At 60.4% G+C, this 26,548-nt stretch overlaps 2 protein-coding genes across 5 annotated transcripts in view; one reads left to right on the top strand and one right to left on the bottom strand.

Annotated features, from left to right (window-relative positions):
• On the top strand, nucleotides 1-22,479 carry DENND1C (DENN domain containing 1C). Of its 3 annotated transcripts, XM_073318439.2 has the most exons (23): nucleotides 1-209; nucleotides 1,462-1,526; nucleotides 3,986-4,029; nucleotides 4,609-4,658; nucleotides 5,155-5,274; nucleotides 5,842-5,911; nucleotides 6,048-6,128; nucleotides 8,577-8,672; nucleotides 9,009-9,062; nucleotides 10,281-10,391; nucleotides 10,719-10,819; nucleotides 11,566-11,611; nucleotides 12,142-12,243; nucleotides 12,888-13,013; nucleotides 13,942-14,043; nucleotides 15,485-15,575; nucleotides 16,046-16,086; nucleotides 17,700-17,771; nucleotides 18,095-18,151; nucleotides 19,050-19,184; nucleotides 19,710-19,765; nucleotides 20,461-20,677; nucleotides 21,156-22,479. In XM_073318439.2, the coding sequence occupies exons 1-23, from the start codon at nucleotides 193-195 to the stop codon at nucleotides 21,924-21,926; spliced, it is 2,625 nt and encodes an 874-aa protein (XP_073174540.1). In that variant the 5' UTR covers nucleotides 1-192; the 3' UTR covers nucleotides 21,927-22,479. The 3 variants fall into 3 exon arrangements, with proteins under 3 accessions (XP_073174540.1, XP_073174541.1, XP_073174542.1); XM_073318440.2 differs by lacking the exon at nucleotides 8,577-8,672; XM_073318441.2 differs by lacking the exons at nucleotides 17,700-17,771; nucleotides 18,095-18,151; nucleotides 19,050-19,184; ... (1 more) ...; nucleotides 20,461-20,677; nucleotides 21,156-22,479 and adding an exon at nucleotides 17,572-17,691.
• Nucleotides 17,136-26,548, bottom strand: part of CRB3 (crumbs cell polarity complex component 3) — a 17,523-nt gene continuing 8,110 nt past the window's right edge. Inside the window, exons 3-5 of one of the 2 annotated variants that reach the window (XM_073318443.1) lie at nucleotides 26,182-26,228; nucleotides 25,550-25,690; nucleotides 17,136-17,340 (exon numbers count right to left, since the gene is read on the bottom strand). In XM_073318443.1, coding sequence (XP_073174544.1) covers nucleotides 17,212-17,340; nucleotides 25,550-25,690; nucleotides 26,182-26,228 — 317 coding nt within the window. In that variant the 3' untranslated portion in view covers nucleotides 17,136-17,211. Of the gene's footprint in view, nucleotides 17,341-22,662; nucleotides 23,653-25,549; nucleotides 25,691-26,181; nucleotides 26,229-26,548 lie in introns of those variants that run through there. The other variant, XM_073318444.2, reaches the window with a different exon arrangement.

The following is a 26,548-nucleotide window of genomic DNA, read 5'->3' on the forward strand; positions in this document are numbered from 1 at the left end:
GGAGCAATTTTTTCATACTTTTGTAGATGCACCGTAAAAAAAAAAAAAAAAGGAGAGAGAGGGTTTTTTTGTTTTTTTTTTAATACCCAACCCAGCCTTGAAATCTACCCTCCAGAGGTGCCGCGGGCACCACCCCCGTTGGAGGCAGCCAGCCTGGGATGAGACCGTGACAGGGGATGAGCAGTGAGAACCATGGGCTCGCGGATAAAGTAAGACCCCTTTGATTTTCTCTGGGCGCCGATCCCATGCAGGGCCTGGGCTTTAGCAGAAGGGATTTTCAGCCCCTCAGAGGCGCCCCCCAGCCTCCCACTGGCTGGCTCTTTACCTGATCAGTGGAGAAAGTGAAATTGACCTTTGATCCCGGGCAGACACCAAGGGGGGCAGACAGGCCCCTTTAAGACACCCCATCTTTGCTGGTTTCAATGCCTCAGGGCCCCACGAAGGGAGTGACACTGAGGGGGATGGAAGATTTCTCCCTTCGGTGGGTTGGAAGCTCGGGTGGGGGGACGCCATGGAGAATTGGACACTGCAAAAGAGTGGCAGGGTCAGGGATCCCTAGCTTGGCAGGTTGCTGGCCCTGCTGCTGTCTGGGCCGTGCCAGTTTTGGGGTCCATCTCTTTCCAGCGCAGTTCACCATCCAGGCAACCGCGCCCAGGTCTGAGCTAGCCAGGCAGGTGAGCAGCCCAGGGTACTCCTGGGCAGGACTGTAGGAGCCAGGGGTGGGGGTCGTCCGCAGTTGGGAGGGGAGTTCTCCTCCATCCTCTAGGGGCAGGCAGGATTGTGGGGTGCATGAGGTGGGTTTTAGCTCACCTGTGGAGCTATGTCAGCTAATCCTGTTACTGTCCTTTGGCATCTTCTAGCCAAAGATTCATCCTGCTTACGGATGAATTCAGCCTCACCCCAGAGAGGCAGGTCAGCATTAACGTCCTCCTCTTATGGGGAGGAAACTGAGGCACAAAGAAAGGGAGTGACTTTCCCAAGTCACTCAGGCAGTCAGGGCAGAGCAGGAGTGAATCAGAATGTAGGAGTCCAGAATTGCAGCCCCCCCCCGCCCCCCGATCCAACTCCCCTCCCAGAGTTGGGGCTAGAAGCCAGGGGTCCCAGCTCTCCATAGTGTGTCTTATCTCCACGTGAGGGGTTTCCATTCCAGGTGGAGTCTGGATCCATCGCCGGGGTCCTTAGCCAGGTCCCCCTAAGGGGTGCCCAACCCCCAGCTGTGCCTGGCTTGTGCATTAAAAGTCGTGTCTCCCCCGCCCCCCACCCCCAGGAGACAAGAAGTCTGAGCAACCTAAATCGGGCCCTTCCTGAAAGGGTTTTCCCCCAGCACCTCAGTGCATGCAGGTCTAAGATTGCTGAGCAAATCTGCACAACCCTGTGATGGCCGCTTGTGCACTGAGCTTGTCCGTTCTCAGCCATTAGCCTGGCCAGTGCTTATAGGTTCCTCTCTTCTCCCCCTACCAGGGAAAATCCCCAGAAGACATTTGATTTGTTCTTCGAGGCAGCCTGCCCCACATCTGCAGATGACGGTAAGTCCCTGAGCCCAGAGGCCAGCGCCGGGGCGGGCGGGTTGTGTGGGGTTTATCTGTGTTCTTAGAGGGGGTGGGAGGAGACTGAGAGTCTGGCTGAGAGACTGAGAGTCAGGACTCCCGGGTTCTTTCCTGGGAGTGGGGTCCAGTGGTTAGAGCAGTTGTTGCTGAGTGTCTCTTCCATTGTTCTGTGAGCCTAAAGACCCATGGAAATTAGGGCCGTCCCATGGCATTTATGGGGGGTTGTCTTCATGAAGGACAGCATTTGGGAAGGGTTTGGGGGGCATCTGCAGTTCAGGGGAGACGTGAAACACCTCCAGCTGTCTGACCTCGGGTTGGGATTTCCTCAGGGCCCCTGAGCCAAGCAGGGTCCAGCAAAGCCAGTGATAGGATGAAGGTGCTGTGGGGTGGCAGGGGAACAGTAGGGGGGGCGTACATCCCTTGGCATCAGTATGACCCCAATACCCCAGCTAGGGGGTGGGGTGCTGCAGGAATTGGGGTGGGGGGCTCAGTAGGGGGTGCCCTCCCCCTGCAGTCCATTTTGGCCCCATTGCCCCAGCATGGGGATAGATCTGACAGTTTCCCTAGCACTGTGTGTGTGTGTTCTGTGTGCAAGAGCTGAGGTGTTTATCCCACATCCTGTCTGTAGGTCATTCTGTTCTGCCTCCCTAAATCCTCCTGCAGGTTTCTTGACCTGGAAAATGTTATTCACTTCCTGTCCTAAACTGCTGTATGTGGCTGTTCAACAGCCCTTGCGGCCTACCCCAGAAATGGCTGCCCCTCAGCGCCGGGCGAAGGATCCCTGTGTAAACAGCCCCCTGCGTCCCACCCCAGAGATGGCTGCATCTCGGCGCCAGGGAGGGATTCCTGTGTAAACAACCCCCTGTGTCCCACCCCAGAGGCAGCTGCATCTCAGCACTGGGCAAGGAATCCTTGTATAAACAGCCCCCTGTGTCCCATTCCCGAAGGGCTGCATGTCAGGGCCGGGCAGGGATCCCTGTATAAACAGCCCCTGCGCCCCACCCCAGAGGTGGCTGCATCTCAGCGCCAGGCAAGGGATCCCTAGGTAAACAGCTGCCACACGGCACCCTTGGCACTGGGTGAAGAATTGCTGTATAAACAGCCTGTCAAGCATTATAGCCCAGCTCACAGTGGGGGTGACTGTGAGGTCCTGGGGAATCAGAAACCCCTTCCCCAGCCTCCTGGTGGGGGGCAGGGGGAGTCGGCTACATGGGCAGGGCCGGGCCTGGGTTCAGAGGTGCGCCCCCCCACCCCCACGCAGAGCCGAAGGGCCCTTCCATCTGGGCTGCTCTCAGCAGCCACAGGAAGTGGCGAGGCGGGAGGTGGAGGCCGCGAGTGTGTCTGGTGCATCACGCGGGGGGTGGGGGGGACGGGCATCCTGCCCTGCATGGGAGGGGGATGTGAGTGCTAGCGGGGGGGAGCTGTCCCAGTGGGAGGCTGCTCTCGGGGTGGGGGACGGTCTAGAATCTGGGTGCAGAGACCGACCTCTCCCGAGCCCACGGCTCCCCCAGGGATCTGTGTGTATCGCTCGCCTCCTTGGACCTTCAGGACCAAACAGTCCCCAGCTTCTAGGGCAGCCTCTCCCCGCCTGAGTCCCATCCTGTGTGTTACCCCCAAGCAGCTCCGAGCAGTGAGCCCACAGAGCCTGGTCCCCCAGTCAGACCCGTGGGCCCATCCAGCCTGGTATCCTGCCTCCCTGTTACCCCAGTCAGACCCGTGGGCCCATCCAGCCTGGTATCCTGCCTCCCTGTTACCCCAGTCAGACCCATGGGCCCATCCAGCCTGGTATCCCTCCCCCTGGTCCCCCAGTCAGACCCATGGGCCCATCCAGCCTGGTATCCCTCCCCCCTGCCGTACTAGATACAGGGCCTTTCTCTTCCAGGGTGCTGGTTCTGGGGGCCTGGCTGGCTCCAGGACTTTTCCCCTCTCTGAGGCTCTGATCCAGCTCTTGGTTGGTGGGACTGGTTAGCTGCAGGGGTGGAGAGGGGAGGGATGCTCTCCTCTAGGGCGTGCCAGCTCTGGTCTGATCCCTGGGCAGGGGGACTGGCTGGCTCTTAGAGGTCAGGGAATGGGATAACGGGGCATTTCCGCTCTGGGTTACGAGTTCAAATCCAGACCATTCTAGTAGTATCCTAAAGTCATTACCATCCAGTGGTGCTGATTGGTGGCCTTTATGAAATGGTTGGGGGCTGGGAGCCAGGACTCCTGGGTTCTATTCGTAGCTCTGGGTGGGGAGTGGGGTCTAGTGGTTAGAGCAGGGGAGCCAGGACTCCTGGGTTCTATTTCTGGCTCTGCCACTTTCTCTCTGACTGTCTTTGGACACGTCACTTCCTTTCCCTGCTCCCCACTGGTGAGGGAGGTTGAGGGGCTCAGGGAGCACTGGCAGGGGCCTGGGGGGCAGGGCTGTCATCGCGGTTCTATCTCTGCTTTCCCCACAGACCCCCAGGTGCTGAGGCAGTTCCCGGAGGAGTTCGATGACCAGGTCTGTGCCTCGCTTCTGCGCCCCTCTGCCAAGCGCCATGTTTCCCCTGTGCCAGTGGAAGAGCTGTAACGCCAGAGTGGGGGAAGTGACAGCCAGCTGAGCATGAGCCGCTCACCCCACAGTGCGTTGGGGGCAGGCCGGTGTGTGGGCCTGGAGCCATGGATCTGGGCTTGATCTGCCTCATGTCCATCTAACCCACTATCCCCCCTGCCCAGAGATCACACCCATGGGCCCAGCGAGCCTATCTCCCCTTCCCTGCCCCCTTGATCAGACCCATGGGCCCATGAAGCCCTGCCGTCCCAGATCAGACCCATGGGCCTGTCTCGCCTAGTGCAGATTCAACCGGCGAGAACCAAAGAATCCCCCTTAAATTCCTCTCAGCTCAGTCCTGGCTTCTCGTCTGTAGCAAGGGCTGGGGTGTTTGATGGGGCTTTTTGGCCCTAGGGGACTTTCCCTCCGGTCAGGGGCAAAGAGCAGACAGGAAATAAAGACGATCTGGCCTTCGCCCCCACCCTGGTGTGCTGGGTCTCCGTGATCTCTGAAGTCATGGGGGTGTAATTTTCACCTTGCCTTCTCCAGGAATCCATCCAGATGCTGCCCAAATTCTGCTTCCCCTTCGACATAGAGAGGTACACGGCTGCGCGGGTGCACGTCGGTCTATGCATGTGCATGGGTGGGAGGATCTGTCCTGGGGTCTCCTCCACCCAATAAATCTCTCCAGTTTACGAGCTCCCCTGCGGTCAGTGGCTCATGGCTCTCGGGAGACAGTAGCCAGGGGTCAGGCCATAGGCGTCCCTGTGCGGTGTCTAATGCAGGAAGCAGTGAGGGCTGAGGGCCATCCCCTCCCCATCTCTCAGGAGGAGGATGAAAGGCCTCTGGTCCCACTAGTGCCAAAGGGAGAGGGAGGTGCTGAGCACCTGGCAGGATCGAGCCCAGTGCACCATGATTGGGACCAGCAGTGGTATTCAAACCACTAGATCCCACTCCCTTCCCAGAGCTGGGGGTAGAAACCAGGAGTCCCTGGCTCCCAGCTCCCTGCTCTGGGTGTTGTCCTGGATTCGGTCGGCCGTTAGCTTCCTCCTCTCCCGTCGGTCTCACTGGGTGCCCCCCCCCCCGCCCCCGCAGGGTAAAGGAGAACTCCGTGGTGCAGAACTTCACCTTCGTCCTGACCGATCTGGAGGGGAACCAGCGCTTTGGGTTCTGCCGCCTGGCCGGGGGCTTCCGGGCCTGCCTCTGCATCCTCAGGTACCGCGCCGTGCGGCTGGGAGTGGGCTGGGGGCTCCGGCAGGGGGCGCTCTCCCCGCCTTGTTAGCGCTGAGCCCGATGCCGCAGCGTGGCACTAGGGGACGCCAGGCTGCTGCAGCCACCGTGTTTCAGAGCAGATCTAAAACTATAATCCTGGCCAATGTATCCACCCCGACATTCTGCCAAATTCCTCCTCCGTCAATTGCTTCTATTCTGGTGGTTCCCTCGTGTCCCTGGATTTAGGGTTCTTCTTCACTCAGCACTGGATGAAGGATCCCTGTATAAACAGCCCCTGCGCCCCACCCCAGAGGCAGCCGCATCTCAGCGCTGAGCAAAGGATCCCTGTATAAACAGCTCCCATATCCCACTCCAGAGGCAGCCGCATCTCAGTCACTTCGTCTCTCTGTACCTCAGGGGGAACGGCCCTTCCTTTGTCTGTTCAGACCCTGAGCTCTTTGGGGCACAGATTCTCTCTCACGTGGGGTCCGTTCAGCACCCGGCAGGATGGGTCCCCTAGGGGCTACCATAATACAGACAATAAACTGTCCCCGCTTCTCCTTTTCTCAGTTACCTGCCCTGGTTTGAAGTTTTCTACAAGATCCTCAACAACATTGCTGACCACTTAGCCAAGGAGCAGGTGAGCCCAGGACTCCTGGGTCCTTTTCGGTGGCTACCTCCACCCCTAGTCTCGCTACATCACGATCATCTTGTCACTCCCTCAAGCCCAGCTCCTTGTGGACTGATCCGTTTCATCCTTCCTCTCTCCCCATCAGCTCAATGAACTGGCCGAGTTCCTCTCTGCCCTCTATTGCCACCCGGTGCCCCAGCTGAACAGCCCCGTCAACCTAGAATTTGTAAGTATCAGCTCAGTCTCTCTCACTAGGGGGTGCTGCCCCCCCCTCGGTCCATGATCCTACCAAATCCTACAGGGCGCTACCAAATTCACAATCCATTTTGGATCCAATTTCACAATCATAGGATAAAAAAAATCGTAAATGTCACGGTTTCCAACAGGTACATCTGAAATTTTGTGGTGTTGAAACCGTAGGGGTCCCGACCCAAAAGTGGGTTGTGGGGGGTCGCAAGGCTATTGTCGGGCGACGCGGGATTGCCACCCTTACTTCCGTACTCCTGCTGGGGGTGGCCAGCAGCCGTGGAGCTTCCGACAGTCGGGGGCGGGGGGGGGGGCGGTTTCCCGTAGGTGGGTCTGACCTGGCCCCAGGAGTGGTCCGTGCAGGGGAAGAGGAAGTCTGGTCCTTCCCCAGCCCAGCCAGGACTAACAACTGGAGCCTAGTGCCCAGGAAGAGCCCCCACTCGGGGCACCCCCAACTCTGGCCCTCCCTGGCTCCAGGCCAATGCTCACGGGTTAAAGGGGCCTTAGGCTGGCTGTGTGTGTGGGGGGAGGGGACGACGACTACAGTGCCCCTCCATCCCCAACCACGGTGCCCTGGGCGGTCGCCCACCTGTAGGCCAGCCCTTCCCCCTCCCAAAAGTGGCCAAAACCCAAAATACTTCAATTCAAACTAGTGCTGAGGGGCCTCATGGGAGTTGTAGTTCAAGTGCCTTATGCACCCATTCTCTATGGGCCAGCTCCCTGGTTGGACTACATCTCCCAGGATGCACCACTTTCTCCCCTCTTAGTGAAGGGCAGGGGTGTGACCGAGGAGTCCTTGGCTGTGGTGCATCATGGGTCGGCAGCAGTTCTGCAGAAAAGGACCTGGGGGTGACAGTGGACGAGAAGCTGGATATGAGTCAACAGGGTGCCCTTGTTGCCAAGAAGGCTAACGGCATTTGGGGCTGTATAAGTAGGGGCATGGCCAGCAGATCGAGGGACGTGATCGTTCCCCTCAATTCGGCACTGGTGAGGCCTCATCTGGAGTCCTGTGTCCAGTGTTGGGCCCCACACGACAAGACCCAAAAAATTGGAAAGAGTCCAGCGGAGGGCAACAAAAATGGTTAGGGGACAGGAACACATGACTTATGAGGAGAGGCTGAGGGAACTGGAGATGTTTAGTCTTCAGAAGAGAAGAATGAGGGGGGATTTGATAGCTGCTTCCAACTACCTGAAAGGGGGTTCCAAAGAGGATGGCTCTAGACTGTTCTCAGTGGTAGCAGATGACAGAACGAGGAGTAATGGTCTCAAGTTGCAGTGGGGGAGATTTAGGTTGGATATTAGGAAAAACTTTTTCACGAGGAGGGTGGTGAAGCACTGGAATGCGTTACCTAGGGAGGTGGTGGAATCTCTTTCCCTAGAAGTTTTTAAGGTCAGGCTTGACAAAGCCCTGGCTGGGATGATTTAGTCGGGGATTGGTCCTGCTTTGAGCAGGGGATTGGACTAGATGACCTCCTGAGGTCCCTTCCAACCCTGATATTCTATGATTCGATGGGAGATGTTGTCAAACCACAGCGTCCTTCCAACAGTGGAGAACGGCAGCACAAGACACCCACACTACAATTCCCACGAGACACCAAGGTGCCGTTTTGAATTGACATAGTTTGGTTTGGGGCCAGAATATTTCAGTCTGGGATATTTTGACAAGATAGCGACACTTCCCAGGGGAAGCAGATGCTTTCGGGGGCGGGGGGGGGGAACCCATTTAGTGGAAAACCCAATTTTCCACTGGAAAATCATGGCTCTTCAATCTAGGGGCAAAAGGGCTAACAAGATCCAGGCCCCGGGAGTTGAGGCTAGCCAGGTTCACACTGGAAATAAGGCGTACGTGTGTGGAAACAAGGGAATGGAGAACTGATATTTAGCCTTTCCCACAACACAAAAACCAGGGGTCACGCGATGAAATGCACAGGTGGCAGATTTAGTACAAGAGAGAGGAAGTATTTTTTCCAGGCCACGCACAATTAACCTGTGGAACTCACTGCCTTGGGATGTTGTGATGGCCAGTTCACGGAGGATAGGTCCATCAATGGCTATCAACCAAGGTCAGGGATGTAACCCCATGCATGGGGCAACCCTAAATCTGACTCCCAGAAATCAGGAGGGGACAACAGGGGTGTATTTCTCCAAAATTGCCCTGTTTTGTCCACTCCTCGTGCATCTCTGGCCACTGTCAGAGACAGGATACTGGGCTAGATGGACCTTGGCTCTTACATTCTTATTGGTTGTTTTTCTAAAAGATCTGATCTAGGAATTATTTGGGGGAAGTTTTATGGCATTTTGGCATTAAGATCTCATAATCCTCCGGACTGCCCCAACCAAGCCCGCTGATCCCGCGAAGGTGCAGGGCTGTCCTGCTGGTGGTGCACACGCACGTCTCTATGCTTTTATCCCCTCGCTGTCCCGCAAGGACCAGAAGTTGAACAAACTGAGAATAAGCACCGGCAACTTTCTGAATGGCCGACACAGAGACCGGAGCCAGGATCCGGCGGGCGGGACCGAGTCGGTGAGTCGGGAAACTCCGCCCGATGTTAACCAGCCGGAGTGTGCCGACTAACCGAGCGATCCCTGACAGTGCATGGTCCCCGTCCCCCCCCAGCCAGGTGGTATGATCACCCCTATCCGGTGGCACTAAGGGGCAACTGGGGAGGACGGGCAAACTGTGCAACTGGACCCCCGAATCTTCTCCCTTCCCTAACCAGGGGAGCAAACTCAGCCGCCAACTAATTACAAGCTTAACGATGATTAACCCTGTGTGGCTTGGGTGAACAGCACTAACTCCGCAGCACGGCGCCCCCTGGTGGCGGGGGCCGTGCTAACACCACCCCCTTCTCCATTACAGCCTTCCTACTTCATTGCCCCGGACCTCGGCAGCCTGCCCACCATCCCGGAGAACGTAAGTCCCTGCGCCCCCTCCTGGGATGGGCGGGTTTGGGGGCTGATTCAGGGGTGCAAAGAGCAGAGGCGGTGGAATGGGGGAGGTGCCCTGGCAGTGAGTGGGGGGGGGAGAGCACTGCAAGGAGACTGAATGTGAGCAGTGCAGGGAGAGGAGGGGGTGCATGACACTGCACGGCAGGGTGGGATAGGCAGGGGGCCGAGGGGGAGAGTACAGTGTGCTGCAGATTAGGGGAGAGGAGAGCGCACTGTGCTGCAGGAGGGGGAGGGGCAGTGTGCTGCAGAGTGGGGGAGGGGAGAGCGCACTACACTGCAATAAGGGGAGAGCTCACTGCACTGCAGGAGGGAAGAGTGCACTTCACTGCAGGAAGGGGAGGGGAAAGCGCAGTGCACTGCAGGAGGGCGAGAGCACACTTTACTGCAGAATGGAGGCAGTGGCAGAGCACACTGCCCTGCAGGAGCGAGAGAGTGCACTGCACTTCAGGAGGGGGAGTGGGTGCGCACTGCACTGCAGAGGGGAAGCACACTGCAGTGCAGGAGGGGGAGAGCACACTTCACTGCAGAATGGGGGAAGTGGCAGAGCGCACCACACTGCAGGAGGGGGGGAGTGCACTGCACTGCAGGAGGGGGGAGGGGGAAAGCACAGTGCACTGCAGGAGGACAGCACACTTCACTGCAGAATGGGGGAAGTGGCAGAGCGCACCACACTGCAGGAGGGGGGAGGGGGAAAGCGCAGTGCACTGCAGGAGGGGGGAGGGGGAAAGCGCAGTGCACTGCAGGAGGGGGGAGGGGGAAAGCGCAGTGCACTGCAGGAGGACAGCACACTTCACTGGAGAATGGGGGAAGTGGCAGAGCGCACCACACTGCAGGAGGGGAGGAGTGCACTGCACTGCAGGAGGGGGGAGGGGGAAAGCGCAGTGCACTGCAGGAGGACAGCACACTTCACTGCAGAATGGGGGAAGTGGCAGAGCGCACCACACTGCAGGAGGGGGGAGCGGGTGCTCACTACACTGCAGAGGGGGGAGGGGGAAAGCGCAGCACACTGCCGAGTGGGGGGGGGAGCTCACATTGCCCTGCGGGAGGGGGAGAGGCATGCATTGTGTTGAACGGGGCGGGGGGGGAGCGCACTGCAGCGGGAAGGACAGAGGGGCAGACGGGGTGAAGGGGAAGAGCGGGGAGTCGGGGCGTCTCGAACTCCTGCCCCGGCCTCTGCCCGCAGAGGAACTTGACGGAGTTCGTGGTGGCCGTGGACGTGCCCAACATGCTGCAGCTGTACGGGAGCATGCTGTACGAGCGGCGCATCCTGCTCACCTCCGGCAAGCTCAGCACGGTGAGGGGCACCGGGGGGGGGCACTCGCCCTGGCACAGGGCCGCTGGGGAGGGGGTCGCAGGGCTGTGCCCTGGCACATGCCTGCAGTGAGGGCGCGGGGACGTGCCTTGGCAGGGGCACTGGGGGGTGTTGCTCAGGGGGACGTGCCCCGGCCCACGCGCACAACCCGTTATGGCCCCGGCCCGGGACTTGTGACCCCCGTAGCCTCCAATGCAGGACATTTCTTGAGGCCCCTGCCTCCCCCAGATCTCTCCGTCCTCGGAGCCCCCCACCCAACCTCCCCCACGTCGGAGCACAGTCTAAGGCCGGGTCTGTGTCTGTCCCCAGCTCACGGCCTGCGTCCAGGCCTCCTCCGCCATGCTCTACCCCATGTACTGGCAACACATCTACATCCCCACGCTGCCCCCGCACCTGCTCGACTACTGCTGGTAAGGGCACGGGCAGCCTCTGGCGGGCCAAACAGGGGTGGGCCAGGTCGGTTCTTGGAGGGGGGACCGCCGGCATCCTTCAGGGAGGTGGGAGGGGGCGCTCTCCCCTGGCGGTCAGGGCTGGCCCCGGTGCCCTAGACTGGCACTAGGGGGCGCTGTGCGGCAGGGAGCAGGGTGGGGGCTCTGTAGGAGGCGCTCTCCCCTGGCGGTCAGGTCTGGCCCCAGTGCCCTATAGGGGGCGCTGTGCGGCAGGGAGCAGGGTGGGGGCTCTGTAGGGGGCGCCCTCCCCTGGCGGTCAGGGCTGGCCCCGGTGCCCTAGGCTGGCACTAGGGGGCGCTGTGCGGCAGGGAGCAGGGTGGGGGCTCTGTAGGGGGCGCTCTCCCCTGGCGGTCAGGGGGTGCTCTCCCCATGGTGCCAGGCAGGGAGCAGGGTGGGGGCTCTGTAGGGGGCGCTGTGCCCTTTCAGCCAGTGCTAGCCCCTGCCTGGCACCATGGGGTGCTGTGCCACAGGGAGCGGGGCGAGGGCTAGGCAGGGTAAACTCTCCCCTCACGGTCCGTGCCAACCCCAGTGTCCCAGTGTGGCGCTTGGGGGGACTGTGCTGTAGGGAGCAAGTTTTAGGGGGATAATCTAGCGCACTGACCCCTCTAGTCTCTGCTTTGAGGCACGGGCGCTACCAGGCCTGGGCAGTTTATGCTTTATTTGTCTGCGTCTCCTCATCCTCTCTCTCCCTCCCTCCCTTCCCGCAGTGCCCCTATGCCCTACCTCATCGGTGTCCATTCCAGCCTCATGGAGGTGAGTCCTGCCCCTCCCCGGCGCCCCCTGGGGACTGCAACCTGCACTGCAGGCTGGGAAGGGGGGTGAGACCCAGCACAAACTGGGGCTGCAGGAAGCCTGAATGCGGGGGATCCCCCAGGATGCAGGGGGGAGCTCCTGCCGTTCCCAGGAAGAGATCTGGGACTGGGGGAGGGGGGCGGGCTTGTGTGGAGAAAGGGGTCCCACAGCTTCATGGGGGGGATTTCCTCAGCCTTTGCACAGGGGGTGGGTCCGATCCCCTGGACGTTTAATTTGGATCTCGAGTCAAAGCTGCCATCAGCAAGGAGCTGCTGCGGGTCCCAGAGCTGGAGCGAAGCCGGGTGCCAAGCTACAGGCTCTGGCCCCTTGTGGGTTGCCTGCTGGAGCGGGTTTCCCTCAGGGAAGAACCGTCCTGGTGGCCTGAGGTTACCGGTGGACGGCAAGCCCGGCTGCCTGGTGGGGAGGTGCAGAGCGCCGAGGCCGGCTCCAGCTCCAGCCCTTTCCCCTCTGGATGTGTCCTCTCCTGGCAGAGGGTGCGGGACAAGGCCCTGGAGGACGTGGTGATCCTCAACATCGACACCAACACGCTGGAGTCGCCCTTCCAGGACCTGGAGAACCTCCCGAGCGACGTGGTCAGTCCCTGCCCGTCCCTGCCTGTCCCCTGCTGCCGTCCCCTGTCTCCAGCACAAGCAGATGGGTGAAACCCTCCTCCCCCTCCACCAGCCCTGGAGGGGACCCCCACATTCAACCTCCATGATCCTTGGCAAGCCCCACGCTGGGCTGCATCCAAACCTTAGCCTGGATCTCCCCATAGTCCCCTTCTCTCCTGTTCTGTGCCCCCTCCTTACACCCCGGGTATGGGGCATGGGCTCTGAGCTCCCCCTGGCATCTCGTGGCTTGGCAGCCCGGAGATCTCATCCCCAGTGCAGACGCTGCCCTTTGGTTGCGTGAGGAAGGAGGTTCCCCAGCCAGAGCTGGAAGTCGGCTTCCTTCTCTAGTGGCAACGTGATTTCTGGAGATCCCACGGACAGATCCTTCCGTCCCTTTCCAGAGGGACCCCAGGAGATGGGAGGAGCGTGATCTGCAGGGACCCTGTGGGATCTCCCTCCCTCCCCGCTCTCATGGACTTTCCCGTCTAATCCAGGGATCCATCTCAGCCTGAGTGTACCCCAAAGCCCCCTGGGATCTAGGGCCCGGACCACACTGCTGCCCCTCCCCAGCTCCCCCAGCCCAGGAGCTGACCCTGACTCACTCATGTGGGTCTCTCCTCTCCCAGGTGTCTCTCCTGAAGCTCCAGCTGAAGAAGCAGTCAGCCACCACTGGGGACGGGGTGGCCCGAGCCTTCCTCCGAGCCCAGGCGCTGCTGTTCGGCGGCTATCGTGACGCGCTGATTTGCACCCCGGTGAGGCTGGCTTCCCTCCCAGCCCACTGAGGGCAGCTCACAGGGAGGGGGCACATGCAGTGTGAGATAGGACAGAGTCAGGTGCTCAGTGTCTCCCCCTTGGGGCTAGACATTCATTATTGGTATCTGGGACCCTCAATCCTGGTCCAGGACCCCGTTGTGTTAGGTACTGTATATTTCACCCGGGAATTTGAGTTGAGGGCAGGAACCCATTGTGCCAGGCGCTGACCAGACCCAGAACAAGAAGCTGGTCCACGCCCCCACTTCCCACATGCCCCATGTGTTCCCTCCAAGAGTTCCCCCCATGGCAGCCTATGTGTTCCCCCTTTCTTCCAGGCCCGGCCATACGAGTGTCTGCACGCCCCTGAGCAGCTATGCTGCCATGGGCAGGGAGACCGGCAGAGTAGCATAGAGCAATCAGCCCTCTAAGTGTCTGTCTTCTCCCCGTTGCGGGGTTTCCTTCCTCAGGGATCCCCAGGATCGGGAGGGGAAACCCCAAACCCTCCCCACTCTGTGTCCCTCTAATGCCCCCCTCCCAGGGAGGACTTCCTGGAAATCCAGTGGCCCCTGTGGGTTTCTCTGTGCAGGGGGAGGCATTAGCCCTGAGTGACCCTCAAGGATTTTATGTTGCAAAGCAGCTGCCGGGGTTAAGCCCTGGGGGGGGTTGAGTTCTCCAGAAACGCTGAGGAACCATCCAGGGCAGCTGGAGTGCCCGGTTTGCCCAGTAACTACCCCGTGGTCAGTGCCCTCAGGGGCTTTGGGCTAGCTGCCAATCCCCGGTGCCCAGAGCAACCTGGCTTCCCCAGTCTGGGGCCCTGCTCCAGACCTCCGCCCCAAGCGGGGCACAGAGCCAGTGTCTCTGACCTGGGACCCAACCTCCTAGAAGGGAGCCCCCCGCATTCACCCTCTTTGTGCCCTCTGCCCCCAGGGCCAGCCCATCTCTTTCTGCCAAGAGTCCTTCCTCAACCACAAGTCTAGCACCATGCGGGAGTTCCTGCAGAACGCAGTGCACCTGCAGCTGTTCAAACAGGTAAAAGGGAGAGCCTAGGGCTGGGGGGGTGGGGGGCAGGAATTCTGGGGCCCAGTTCTGAGACCCCCAGGTACATTGGCAGCCCCTGTCCAGAGGAAATGATGTGCCCAGCCCCCGCCATGTGTGTGTGACCTTCTCTCCTGGAGGGGTGAGGGGTGCATCTAGGAGTGTTTGGGGGGGCGGAGGGGGCCCGGGATGGGGGGAGGGGATTGGTTGGGCCACTCCATCCCGGGTCATATTTCCTAGGGCTTTGAGGTGTCACATCACCACAAAAGCTATTAACGAATGGCCGCGCTCTCCGACCATGTCCTCCACTGCCCTGCCCCCATGTCCCCCATAATAATTTATGCCCCCACTGTATCATGTGCTCTCCCTGTAATGGCCCCCTCTAATGGTTCCCCCTTCTCCATCTGCCCCCCATGCTCCCCTCTAATGGTTCCCCCTTCTCCATCTGCCCCCCATGCTCCCCTCTAATGGTTCCCCCTTCTCCATCTGCCCTTCCGTGTGCTCCCCTCTAATGGTTCCCCCTTCTCCATCTGCCCCCCCATGCTCCCCTCTAATGGTTCCCCCTTCTCCATCTGCCCTTCCGTGTGCTCCCCTCTAATGGTTCCCCCTTCTCCATCTGCCCCCCATACTCCCCTCTAATGGTTCCCCCTTCTCCATCTGCCCCCCATACTCCCCTCTAATGGTTCCCCCCTCCATCTGCCCCCATGCTCCCCTCTAATGGTTCCCCCTTCTCCATCTGCCCCCCATACTCCCCTCTAATGGTTCCCCCTTCCATCTGCCCCCATGCTCCCCTCTAATGGTTTCCCCTTCTCCATCTGCCCCCCCATGCTCCCCTCTAATGGTTCCCCCTTCTCCATCTGCCCTTCCGTGTGCTCCCCTCTAATGGTTCCCCCTTCTCCATCTGCCCCCCATACTTCCCTCTCATGGTTCCCCCTTCTCCATCTGCTCCCCCGTACTCCCCTCTAATTGTTCCCCGTTCTCCATCTGCCCCCCATACTCCCCTCTAATGTTTCCCCCCTCCATCTGCCCCCCATACTCCCCTCTAATGTTTCCCCCTCCATCTGCCCCCCATACTCCCCTCTAATGTTTCCCCCCTCCATCTGCCCCCCCATACTCCCCTCTAATGTTTCCCCCCTCCATCTGCCCCCCCATACTCCCCTCTAATGTTTCCCCCCTCCATCTGCCCTCCATACTCCCCTCTAATGTTTCCTCCCTCCATCTGCTCCCCCGTACTCCCCTCTAATGGTTCTCCTTCTCCATCTGCTCCCCCGTACTCCCCTCTAATGGTTCTCCTTCTCCATCTGCCCCCCATTCTCTCCTCTCATGGTTCCCTCCTCTCTATCTGACCCCATGCTCCCCTCTCACGGTTCCCCTTCTGCATGTGCTCTCTGTGCTCTCCCCAACTCCCCTTGCACTCGCGCCGCCCCCTTTGCAGTTCATTGACGAGCGCCTGGAGAAGCTGAACACCGGCGTGGGCTTTTCGGATGTGTTTGAGCAGGAAATCACCAACAGCGGGATGGCGGCGGGTAAGGAGGGTGCAGCCACTGACCCCACCTTCCCTGGGGGGGCAATAGGTGTGCGGTGCCCCCAGTGTGAGCCCCTGTGCGTATACAGCGACCCCACCCGCATCCCCAGGGAGCCATGGCAATGGATTTGCTTGGCCCTGCTGATCCCCGCCCGCCTCCCCCTATGACTCGATCCCTCCATTCTGTCCATCTGTCCCCCTCAGGTGCATCCATCACTGCAACCTCTTCCCCAGCCCCCCCAGATGTAACTTTTGACAGTGGTGCCACCCAGGGTTCCCCCACAATGCACCCGGGGTTGGCAGTGATGGTAGGGCTGGCCTGGCAATATCCACCTCCTCACCAGGGCGTGGGTCAGGCTCGGGGGTGAGGGGGAAAGGAGCGGGGGGTGGGGAGGGTGAGGACCCCACCTAGGGCCCTTAGTCACTAATGGTCTGGGAATTTACATCTCTCCCTTTCCTGTCCCCGTGCAGGTAACCTGAGGTCGTACCAGCTGTGGGTGGAGAGCCTCAAGGTATGCAGCTGCCTGCTTGATCCATGTATGGGGTAGTGAGGCTTGATAGCAGCTTGTGGGGTCCACTGGAGGGGGTTGTGAAGTGGTGTGAGTGCAGGACTGGGAGCCAGGACTCCTGGGTTCTATCCCCAGTTCTGGGAGGGGTGTGGGGTGCAGTGGTTAGAGCACAGGGGCTGGGATTCAGCACTCCTGAGTTCCAGGGAGTGGGATCCCGGATGCCTGGGTTCTGTTCAACCCTGCCACTAACTTGCAATGTAACCTGGGGAGTGGGGGGGAGTCACTGCACCGCTCTGTGCCTCAGTTTACCCCCTCTGTAAAATGGTGATGACATCAACCTATCTGCATTAAGTATTACCTACAGCTTCTAGTTCACCAGCTAGCGGCAAAGGGTCAAATCATTCTGAGGCAACATGTTAAGTTCCCTGTGTCAGTAAATGCATCAAACTGGGCCCAAATCCAGACCCCCTGAAATTGAGGCAGATTTTGCAACTGATGTCGGGGGGAATCAGATTTGAGGTTCAACTGGTGTATTTTACACCATGAGAGGACGGATCCTTGATTGGTGTAAATCAGCTTAGGCCCATTGACAACAGAGGGGCCAAGATCTAACCCCCGGGATCCTGCGGGCTGGGAAAGAGCAGGTGAATAAGTCCCAGAAGAGGTGAACGAAAGTAGCTGCTGCCCTACTTTAATGTACTGCTCGCTGTGTAAATTAACTCCCCTGGGGCATGTAATTTACACATGCTCCCGAACACACCACTTCCAAATGAGTAGCTTGATTCTGATCCCCTTCGAGTTAAATCAGGAGCGGCTCCGCAGAAGTCACTGGAATGCCCATAGTGGATTGAGAAGCTCAAGCCCTAAGTTTTTGTTTCTCCTTAGGGGCCATTAGTGGCTTAGACGCATTGACAATATTATGTTCTACTGTTGCCTCTCTTGAGAGGTAGCAGATGCCCAACACCGGGCATGCCAGCTTCCAAGTGGAGGAGAAATCAGTGATATGGAGTCTGGGCATATTTGCAACTTGTTTATTTACACTCTATACACCAGTCTTGGAACAGAGGTGTATCTCATTCAGGGATCCCAGCCCATTGCAAAACTCCCTGCCCAGGGTGCAACACTGCCTTAAGAATCGGAGACCAAGATGGAGCAAACTGTCAAGCTGCTGTCCCAGCTCCCGGGCCTCAGCACGGCCCCCAGATTAACTGCCATACGCAGCGTGTGTCTTCCCACGGCTGACCGTTCGCTCGCCTGCTGAGGAAAAAAAAAACAAACTTGGAGACCACATGTCACAGTACCGGCCTCCAGCTGATTCGAGTTAGCAGGACCATGGCAGAGAGCAACCCCCCACTGCTTGCAACAGCTCCCACCGGAGAAAATGCCATTGCAAAACTGGCAACAATGCGCCCAAGAACGCTGCTAAGAGAGAGATTGTCTGCGACAGCGCCACCTGGTGACTCCTGCTGCAACTGTATTCACCCACAGGCTCCCTCTAATGGCAGGAAGGTCAGGCTACTTGTGTCAGGGGGAAAGACAAAGCTAAGAACTGCAGAAGACACCAGGCACCTATAGGGGTCGCTCCAAAGCAACATCTCTGTGCTTTGTCTTGCCAGAAAGGCGGAGGGGCCCTGATCAACACTATGAAGAACAAGACGAACCCAGCCGTCAGGAACATGTACAAATATGTAAGGTCACCAGCCGGCTACACAGTCTTCCCCGTTCACTGGGCTCTGTTAGCAGGGGGATTTTATCAGTGGGGGGGAGCTCCCGGGGGCTGGGGTATCACAGGGGGATGCAGTTGTGTCTCCATGAGGGGGTGATCCCAGGGCTGGGGTATCACAGGGGGATGCTGTCACGTCTGTGTGCGGGGGATTCCCGGGGGCTGGGGTATTGCAGGGGGATGCAGTTGTGTCTCCGTGCCGGGATCTCAGAGTGGACAGTTGTATCAGACCATAGAGAACCAGGAATGGCTTCCTGCCTGGTCACCCCTCTCTCTCCTCTCCTCTAGGCCAAGAGCCATGCCCGAGACAGGCTGAAGGAGATGCGAAGTCGCTTGAGGTACAGGGTAAGATTCCTACTGCAGCAATCCTCTTTGGGCTGGGGGATCCCGCCCAGACTCCCCCCGCCACCCAACCTCCAACTCCGAGCCAGGGATTCCCCCTTGCTAAGGAAATTCCCCCACCCCCCAGCTCCCCTCTGATCAGCTGCTTCCTGGGGGATTGGGTGGGGCAGGAGCTAGGAGTAGCAGGTCATAAGGAGGGTTAAGGGTAGTAGATTGTGAATGGGGTTCGGGTCAGAGGTAGTAGATGAGAAAGGGTTAGGAGACAACAGGGGGGCTAAGGGTTTGGGTTTGGGGTAATAGATCCTAAGCTGGCTAAGGAAACTTTCTAGTTTCTCCCAGGGCAGATTCTGCCGGGAGTCCCCATGACGCTCTGCTTGGAGAGCTCCCTTGAGGGTCTGCAGAAGACGACCTCTTGGTCCAAGGGGGCTAGAACCAGCAATTCTTGGCAACTCCTGGCAGCGGGACTCCCTTGGGCTGAGGCTCTGGAGAAGATCGGGCTGAAGGCCCCCCCGAGGTGCATTGAGCTCCAGATATGCCCCCACCCCAGTGACCTTTGCCCTCACCTGCCGGGCTAGCTGGCCGATTGAAATGGCATGAAGCCCCTATTAAGAGCACTGGGGTTTGGAGCTCCAAAGCCACAGGTTCGAATTCCGCCCCTACTCCCACTTCAGCCGTGGCCAAGAGCGCTTCGCCAGGTGCGGGCATTTGCTGCCACCCAGTTGCCAGTGGGCTGGGCTTCCATGTCACCCCCAGACCAGCCCCCCCTTTGTTGGTCACTGAGACCGAGCTCCTCTAGGAGCAGATGGGGGAAGTTAGCCCTGGCTCTTCTCTGTCGCTCTTCGGACGCCTTGCCTGGAGTCTGCTCACCGTCTTCCTGCCCGGCCCTCGTTCTCCCCTCCAGGACTTGAGCCAGGCTTCATCCCTGCAGCGAGGCGGCTCCCTGAGGAGCCACCAGCTCTCGGGTTCCATCCTGCCCCGGAGCACCCAGTCCGAGTGCCTACAGAGCCGGCTGCCGATCACCCAGCACTTCGGGAAGGTCAGAGACTGCTAAACCTCTGTAGGGGGTGGGGACACACAGATAGTCCTCCCCCAGATGTGGAACATCTGGAAGGAAATAACGGCGGGGTGTGGGTAATTCCCGGTGCAGATGTGCAACATCTGGTGGGAATAATGGCGGCATGCAGGTAATCCTCATGCAGATGTGAAACATCTGGAACCTGTAGCAGGTCGTTTGGGAAGTGACTCGCTCCCCCCCCCGCCCAGATAACCCTTACTCATTGAGTAGCATCGGGGCGGGGGTGGGGGGCCGCAAGGCAAACTCTGCTCGGCTGTGGGCCTTTCCTCCCTTTCCCACCCCACCTCCGTCGCTCGTGGCCCTGGATAACGACCCTAGCCCAGCGTGGGGGGAGGCTGGCACAGATCGGGGAGTGGTGGGCATGGAAAGGCCTTGGGGGCAGGCAGGTCCTGGCCTCAGCAACCCCCTCATGCTGGAGGGGCTTGGTATTGCACTGCCCAGGGGTGAGCATGGGGATCGGCCACTTTGACCCGTGTTTCCTTGCAGTCCCGGCCCCTGCGACCCAATAAACGCTGCAGCGGGACAGAGCTGGAGGCCCAGAGGTAACTGGTGGGGGAGGAGCACAGATATTGGGGGGAGAGCAGAGATGGCCTGGGGCGTGGTCTGCAGGGCATGGGAGGGGGTTCCCCCCACCTCACAGCCTGCTCTCTGTGTTGCCTGCCTCATCCTTCACGTGCACTGGGGTGTGGGAAGCTCTCGTGCGTCACTGGGGTGTGGGACGCTCTCGTGCGTCACTGTGCGCGCTGGCCTGGCCTGTGCATGTCAGCTTCGACACCCGTGCTCCCAGCGTGGGGGGGGGCTGCGTGCCCAGTGTGTATGCCTGTCAGCTCCCGCACGTGCGTTTGCGTTCAGGCGTGATCCTGTGACGTTTGTGGGCCTACGTCATGGGTGTTTACATGCGTGTTGGCGTGTGCGGTCAGCTTCATGCCTGCCCCTTCTGCCGCAGACAGCTGCATGGGTGGCCAGCTTTAATACATGAGCACGTGTTGGTTGGCCTGCGTGTTGGACCTTGGGCCACGCGTGACGGTTGACCTGCCTATTCCACGTGTTCGTTTCCGTGTGTACTGGCACAGACGGAGTGTGAGATGTGACGCTGTGTTCCCGTGTCGGGTGTCATGCGTGTTGACACATGTGATGTCACTTTCGTGCACAAGCTTGTTGCCATGTTTTCTGTATATCCGTTTACACACGTGACTGTAACGTGAATGCCCAGCCCTCCCTTCCCCCCGTCTCTCAGGGCTGGCCCGGCAGAAGGCCCCGAGGCTCCCCCAGGCCCCGATGCCATCCCTGATGCGAGGGAGCTGGACAAGAGCTTCCTGGAGACGGGCGAGATCGACCTGCTGGGTGAGATCTTCGAGACGCTGAGCCTGGCGGCGCCCAGTGGACGGGGGCTGCTCTACGGGACCCGCAGCCTGGACTTCTGCAACCTGGAGGAGGGCAGCTGCTACACCAGGGTGAGCTCCCCACCCCCCTTGCGGGCACCTCCCCATGCCCCACCATGCACCTCTCTGTGCTGCCCCTCCCCGAGGGGCACCTCCCTGTGCAGCTCTCTGTGCTGCCCCTCCCCCGCGGGCACCTCCCTGTGCCCCCCATGTGCTGCCCCTCCCCTGCGGGCACCTCCCTCACTCTGTGCTGCCCCTTCCCCACGGGTACCTCCCTCTGCCCCCCCGCACCTCCCTGGGCTGCCCCTACCCCAGGGGCACCTCCCTGTGCCACCCCACCTCTCTCCCACCAAGTCTTTCTCTTGGCCCCTCTCTCCCCTATCCCTCTCTGACCCTACCACTGGATTCCACCCCCTCCCCAACTTTTCCTCTCCTAGCCCCCCCCTAACTCCACCCCCTTCTCTAGCCCCTCCCTCCCACCATTCTTCTCCAGCCCAGGTCTCTCTCCCTGCCCCATGCTGCACCAACCCTGGCTCCTTGTCCCTTCCAGCTGAGACACACGAACCCCAGTGAGGAGAACTTGAGCGGGCACCAGGCCCGGGACCACGAGTGCTGGCTGCTGGCCGAGGAGGACGACTCGTCCCTGGAGTTCGCCCCCCCGTCTTCGGAGGAGGCCTCCCTGGCCGAGGAGGAGGCTGGGGACTCCCAGCAGGCTTTGCTGCTCCCCGCCAAGGCCACGCGCCCGGGGAGCGGGATGTGGGACCGCGGGATCAATGAGGATGAGGAGGCCCCTCCCCAGCCAGCTGAGAGGGTAGCGGCGCCCAGGGTGTCCTGGCACAAGCCCTTCCAGCTGGGGGAGGAGGAGCTGGGGGGCAGGGCAGCCGGGGGGCAGGGAGGGGCTGGGACAGAGCTGACACCAGCTCCTAGCTTGCTGGGGTCCCCTGAAGAAGCAGAGACAGGAGGCCCCCCTGAAGCAGCCACTACAGGGACAGAGCCTGGGCAGGGGTCATGCAGGGCAGAGCCCCACCCCGAACAGGATAGCCCCGCCCCTGAGGCAGAGCCCCACCTCCCACCAGATAGCCCCTCCTCCCCTGAGGCACAGCCCCACCTCCCACCAGATAGCCCCTCCTCCCCCACGGTCCAGTCAGCTGTGGCTCTGTACCAGGCCAAGGCCTGCAGGCAAACTGACTTCAGGGGAGGGGTCCCCCCACTGGGGCCAGGGGCCACCCTGCCCAGCTCAGCCTGGCCGGAGCTGGAACAAGCCTCCCAGCCCCCGGCCCTGCCCAAGGTATCGGAGCTGAAGAAGAGGTTTGAGTCCTAGCAGGCTGGCGGCGTAGAAAGAGCTGCACCGGGGGGAGCCTATGCCGAGCTACGGATGTTGCTGCACCAGGGGCCCCGTGCTGAGCTGCACCAGGGCTCCCCAGGGGCCGGAGAGCTGCACCAGGGGCCCCCCCAGCCTGAGCTCTGGGCAGAGCTGCATCAGGGGCCCCATGCTGAGCTGCACCAGGGCTCCCCAGGGGCCGGAGAGCTGCACCAGGGGCCCCATGCTGAGCTGCACCAGGGCTCCCCAGGGGCCAGAGAGCTGCACCAGGGGCCCCCCCAGCCTGAGCTCTGGGCAGAGCTGCATCAGGGGCCCCATGCTGAGCTGCACCAGGACTCCCCAGGGGCCGGAGAGCTGCATCAGGGGCCCCATGCTGAGCTGCATCAGGGCTCCCCAGGGGCCGGAGAGCTGCAGCAGGGCCCCCCACCCCAGCCTGAGCTATGGGCAGAGCTGCCCAAAAGCTGCACTGCCCCACTCAGCCCTGCGTGGCTGAGGACAATGGGGAGACGCGGCCCTGCCCAAAGCCGGCAGGGGGGGCTCTCAATAAATGCTTCTGGAGGAACCGCCCAGTGGTTGCTGTTCAATGGGGTGGGGCTGAATGCTCCCCCTAGCCAGCCTCAGGCTGCCTCCCCCTTCCCCGCCGTGGGGCGCTACGGTCAAGAGCAGCTGCTGCCGCCCTCCTTTGGCGGACCGGATCCCGCCCCCTGCAAAAAATGAGTCACTCAGCAAGGGGTGGGGGGGGAGGCATGGTCCCCATTTTTTTAATAGATCCCCAAATTATTTTACAAAAAAAATAAAAGTTGTATTTGCACAGAGGAGGGAAAACACCCCGTGGTATAAACCCAGCGTAAACAGCTGCCACCGCAGCACCCCGTGGGGCAGGTAACCCTGCCTCCCACTCCTCCGGGGCTCTGTAGGACTGGCTTCCACAGCTAGGGAAACTGAGGCACAAGAGGCAACATGACTCGTCCAAGATCAGCCAGCGGGTCTGAGGCAGAGCCATCCTGGCATGACCAGCCTCCTTTCGAGCTGGGGGGGGTCAATTAAATTGCTGCATATTTGTGTGCAGAGAAGGGGTAAGATTAGCAACTTGGGGCACCTAAACCCCCTGGGTCTGAGGCCCAGCTCCTCAAAGGGCTGGAGGTGCCTAAATCCTACATGGCTCCCAGCCCTGCTGGAGGTGTGTCAGCTGAAGAAGAGGTTTGAGGGCTGGCGGTGGGGAACGAGCTGCACTGGGGGGGGGGGGGGGGGGGACCTCCTCCCTGAGCTGTGAGCGGAGCTGCACTGGGGGGGGGGGGACACCCCTCCCTGAGCTGTGAGTGGAGCTGCACTGGGGGGGGGGGGGGACCCCTCCCTGAGCTGTGAGTGGAGCTGCACTGGGGGGGGGGGGGGGACCCCTCCCTGAGCTGTGAGCAGCTGGTCCCATGTCAGGGCCCCAGCCCTGCTGCAGTTATTTGTACCATCACAAGGCCCAGGAACCCCAGTCAGCGACCAGCCCCCCCCTTGTACTGGGTGAACAGGGAGGTTGTAGTAAGAAGCGGCCACCGGCCCATGCAAAACTGGGCAGCGTGACCCTGCAGGGAGGGGACGACTAGGAACTGACCGATGGGTGGGCATGAGGCAGGGAGCTCCCAACTCCGGCACTTTCAAAGGGCAAGGGCCAAGCTCTGGTGACCTTTGCTCCTGGCTCTCACAGCTTGGTTAATTTCGGGTCTTCCCGGGAGGACTGAAAGAAGAGAAGAGGTGACTGAGCGGAGAACGTGCAGCACCAGGTGACAGCTGTGGGAGCAGGGAAGCTTTCAGCCAGCCACTGAGCAAGGTTAGCGTGCCCCGGAGGCGCCAGGAGACAGAGCCAAGACACGGGGTACAGCGAGGAAGCACCGACCAGGGGCCGTAAAGATGATCCAAGCAGTTGGCTGCGGAGCTGGGTTCCCAGCAACCCCTGATGCTGGATGGCCCGCTGGGCAAACAGCTCCCCCGCATCTTCCTCCCTTGGAAGCCTGGGGAACTTGCTGCCACTTTATCAAAGTTCGTTAGAGTCAAGAGAAGCTGAGATGTTCATAGGACAACCCCCAGGTGGCATAAAGGCAAAGCCAGCGCCATGGGCCGGCCTATTTAAAACCTATGGATTGTGTGTGTTCCGCATAACTCAAAGGGCCAAGGCACTGGTGGGAGAAAAGCTCTTGGAGTTAAAGATCCACCAACCCACAGGCCACGCCAGAGGCTCAGGAACCGTGGCTGGTACAAGTGACTAAGGGGGCGAAGAAATCAGCCCACACGCTGCTTCTACTGCAGCTCGGTATGGAAGCCTCAGGCAGCGGGATGATTGCTCCTGCTCCAGCCTTGCCGAGGAGGGGACACCTGGGTGCTGTGCCCTAGGCTGCCCCATGCAGGGAAATGACCTTGGCCCAGGTGCTGGCTGGGGGAGCAGCAATGGGGCGGGGTTGTGCTGTGGGACACTGCGGCTTGGGAGAAAAGCCACTGAACTTGCTGGGGGGTGGACGGGGGGGGGGGGTGCTGCACATGGGAAAAAGTCTCCCAGCAAGTCTTGGTTTAAAGGAGAGACAAAACACAGCCGCCCCAGAGGACAAAGAGACTGGACCGGTAAAGTGGGTGTAGTTTGGTCCCATCCCCCTAGACAGGACAGCAAAGGAGGCTGCCGAGTTGCTTTTTTAATTATTTCACGCCTCCCCCGCACTACAAGAAATGACCCCATCAGCGGCCCAGGTTTGAGTCCAGTACCTTCAGCCCCCCAGCCCAAGGAGCAGCTCCATCAGCTGACAGCAGCAGGAGGCTATTATCCTGTGCATTCACCAGCCACTACGGAGTGATGTGGTACCTTCCACATGCATCCAACAAGCCTGCAGGTTTTGTAACCATAAGAGCACCAGGGTGAGTGGGGGGATGGGGTGGGGATGATAGATGGGGAAACAGAGGCACGACGGTTAAGGCCAAAACCTTCCCTGGAGGCTAGAGCAGGGGTTTAGAGCTTCCCCTTCCTTCGCTGCCAGGCCAGCCTTGCTTTCACCAGCCCAGGTGCCAACGTAGAGTCACTCCCCATCTGCCAACGTAGAGTCACTCCCCATCTGCAAGCTGAGGCTGGCTTGGTGAGCTGGGCAGCTTACACACAGCCTGCCCCAGAACAGACAGAGGTAGGGGAGGTCACAGGACAAGTGAGAGACACAGACGGGGCGGGAGGATCAAGTAATCCAACCAGGTGGAAAGAGGCACGAGGTTGAGCGCTCCGCCAATCTTCCAGCCCAGCAGCAGAGGCTCCCACCGCTTCTGCCACCAGGAGGCGATGTTGCGGAGCAGCAGCATGGCCAGCAGGCTCGCGGGCGAGCCGCCCCGTGTCCGCCCTGGCTGGGCGGCACCCTCCCGCCCGCAGCAGGGGGGCGCAGGTGGAAATTCTGCATCCAGCGACGAAGACGTCGGCTCCTTCCGGCCAGCAGGGAGCCGCCCCCAGGTGTGCGGCCGGCTCTGGAACCGCAGTATCCAGTCGGGACAGAGTCTGCCAGTCCGGGGAGGGGGGGGGTGTGTGACCCCCCCCTCCCCCAGGGTCAGATCAGCCGCTCCTCAGGGGGCAGTTGGAGGTTAGTGTTCGTCACCACCCGAGCACCCACCTGCTCCTCGTTGCTGGGCCGGTAGGTGCCCTCCGTCTGCCGCCTCTCCCGCACCTTGAGCGCCCCGAAGATCACAAGTCCAATAAGCAGGAGACCCCCGACCAGGGAGGGGACAATGATGGCTGCCAGCCGCTCCGACTCCTGCCAAGAGGGAGGGGGCAGAGTGAGACAAAGAACCAGAATCATGCCCTGCCCAGCTCCCTGAGGGGGGCAGAGACGTGCCGGGGGGGAGGGGGGGTCTGTGTTAGCAATGGGAGTGGGAGGCTGATGCAGAGGAAAACACTCTTGCACAGAGGGGAGACCGCTGCATGGACAATGGAGCCGGGCATTCGACCAGGGGCAGGGTTGGAGCTGAGGATGGGGAGTGGGGGGGTTGACACCAGGAGCAAACCAGGAGTGTGGAGGTAAAGATGGGGGTTCCCCAGAGGACGTGGTAAGCAGAGGTGGGGAGCTAGGCCTCCTGGCCCCAGATCCCCACCTTCCCAAATTGGACCCCCCCACACACACACACACACACTGTGGAGTATCTCCAAGCTTCCAGCCCAGTTCCAATCAAGTCTCTCTCCGCAGTGCATGCTGGGATAAGCACCCCCACACACACACAGCTGATCCGCCCCCCCACGCCTACTTACCGTGAGCCCCGATGCGGGTGTGGGTGTCGCGGTGCTCCCATTCGTGACTTGATTTAAAAGAGGGATAAAGAGAACGGAGCTTAGCAGGTGAAGGGGTACGGCAAGGGGGTGCAATAGGAGGCTTTGATGATAGGAGGCGTCTGCTGGAGCCCACCCCCCCAGCGCTCGGAAAGCTCAACCATGGCACTGATGCTACTCAGCCACCAGCACCAACATGCAGCCACCTCTGGGGTGGCAGCTGGTGAGCCACTGCAGAGCAAGGCAACAGCTTAGGACAGGAAGTGAAGGAGATTCCCAGTTTCAAGTGCACCAGGGCAGGGGGAGGGTTATTTAAGGAAGCAGCAGCCTGGGGTCATCAAAGTGAGCT

Source organism: Lepidochelys kempii, chromosome 20 (assembly GCF_965140285.1).
Source record: "Lepidochelys kempii isolate rLepKem1 chromosome 20, rLepKem1.hap1, whole genome shotgun sequence".
Lineage (NCBI taxonomy): Eukaryota > Metazoa > Chordata > Testudines > Cheloniidae > Lepidochelys > Lepidochelys kempii.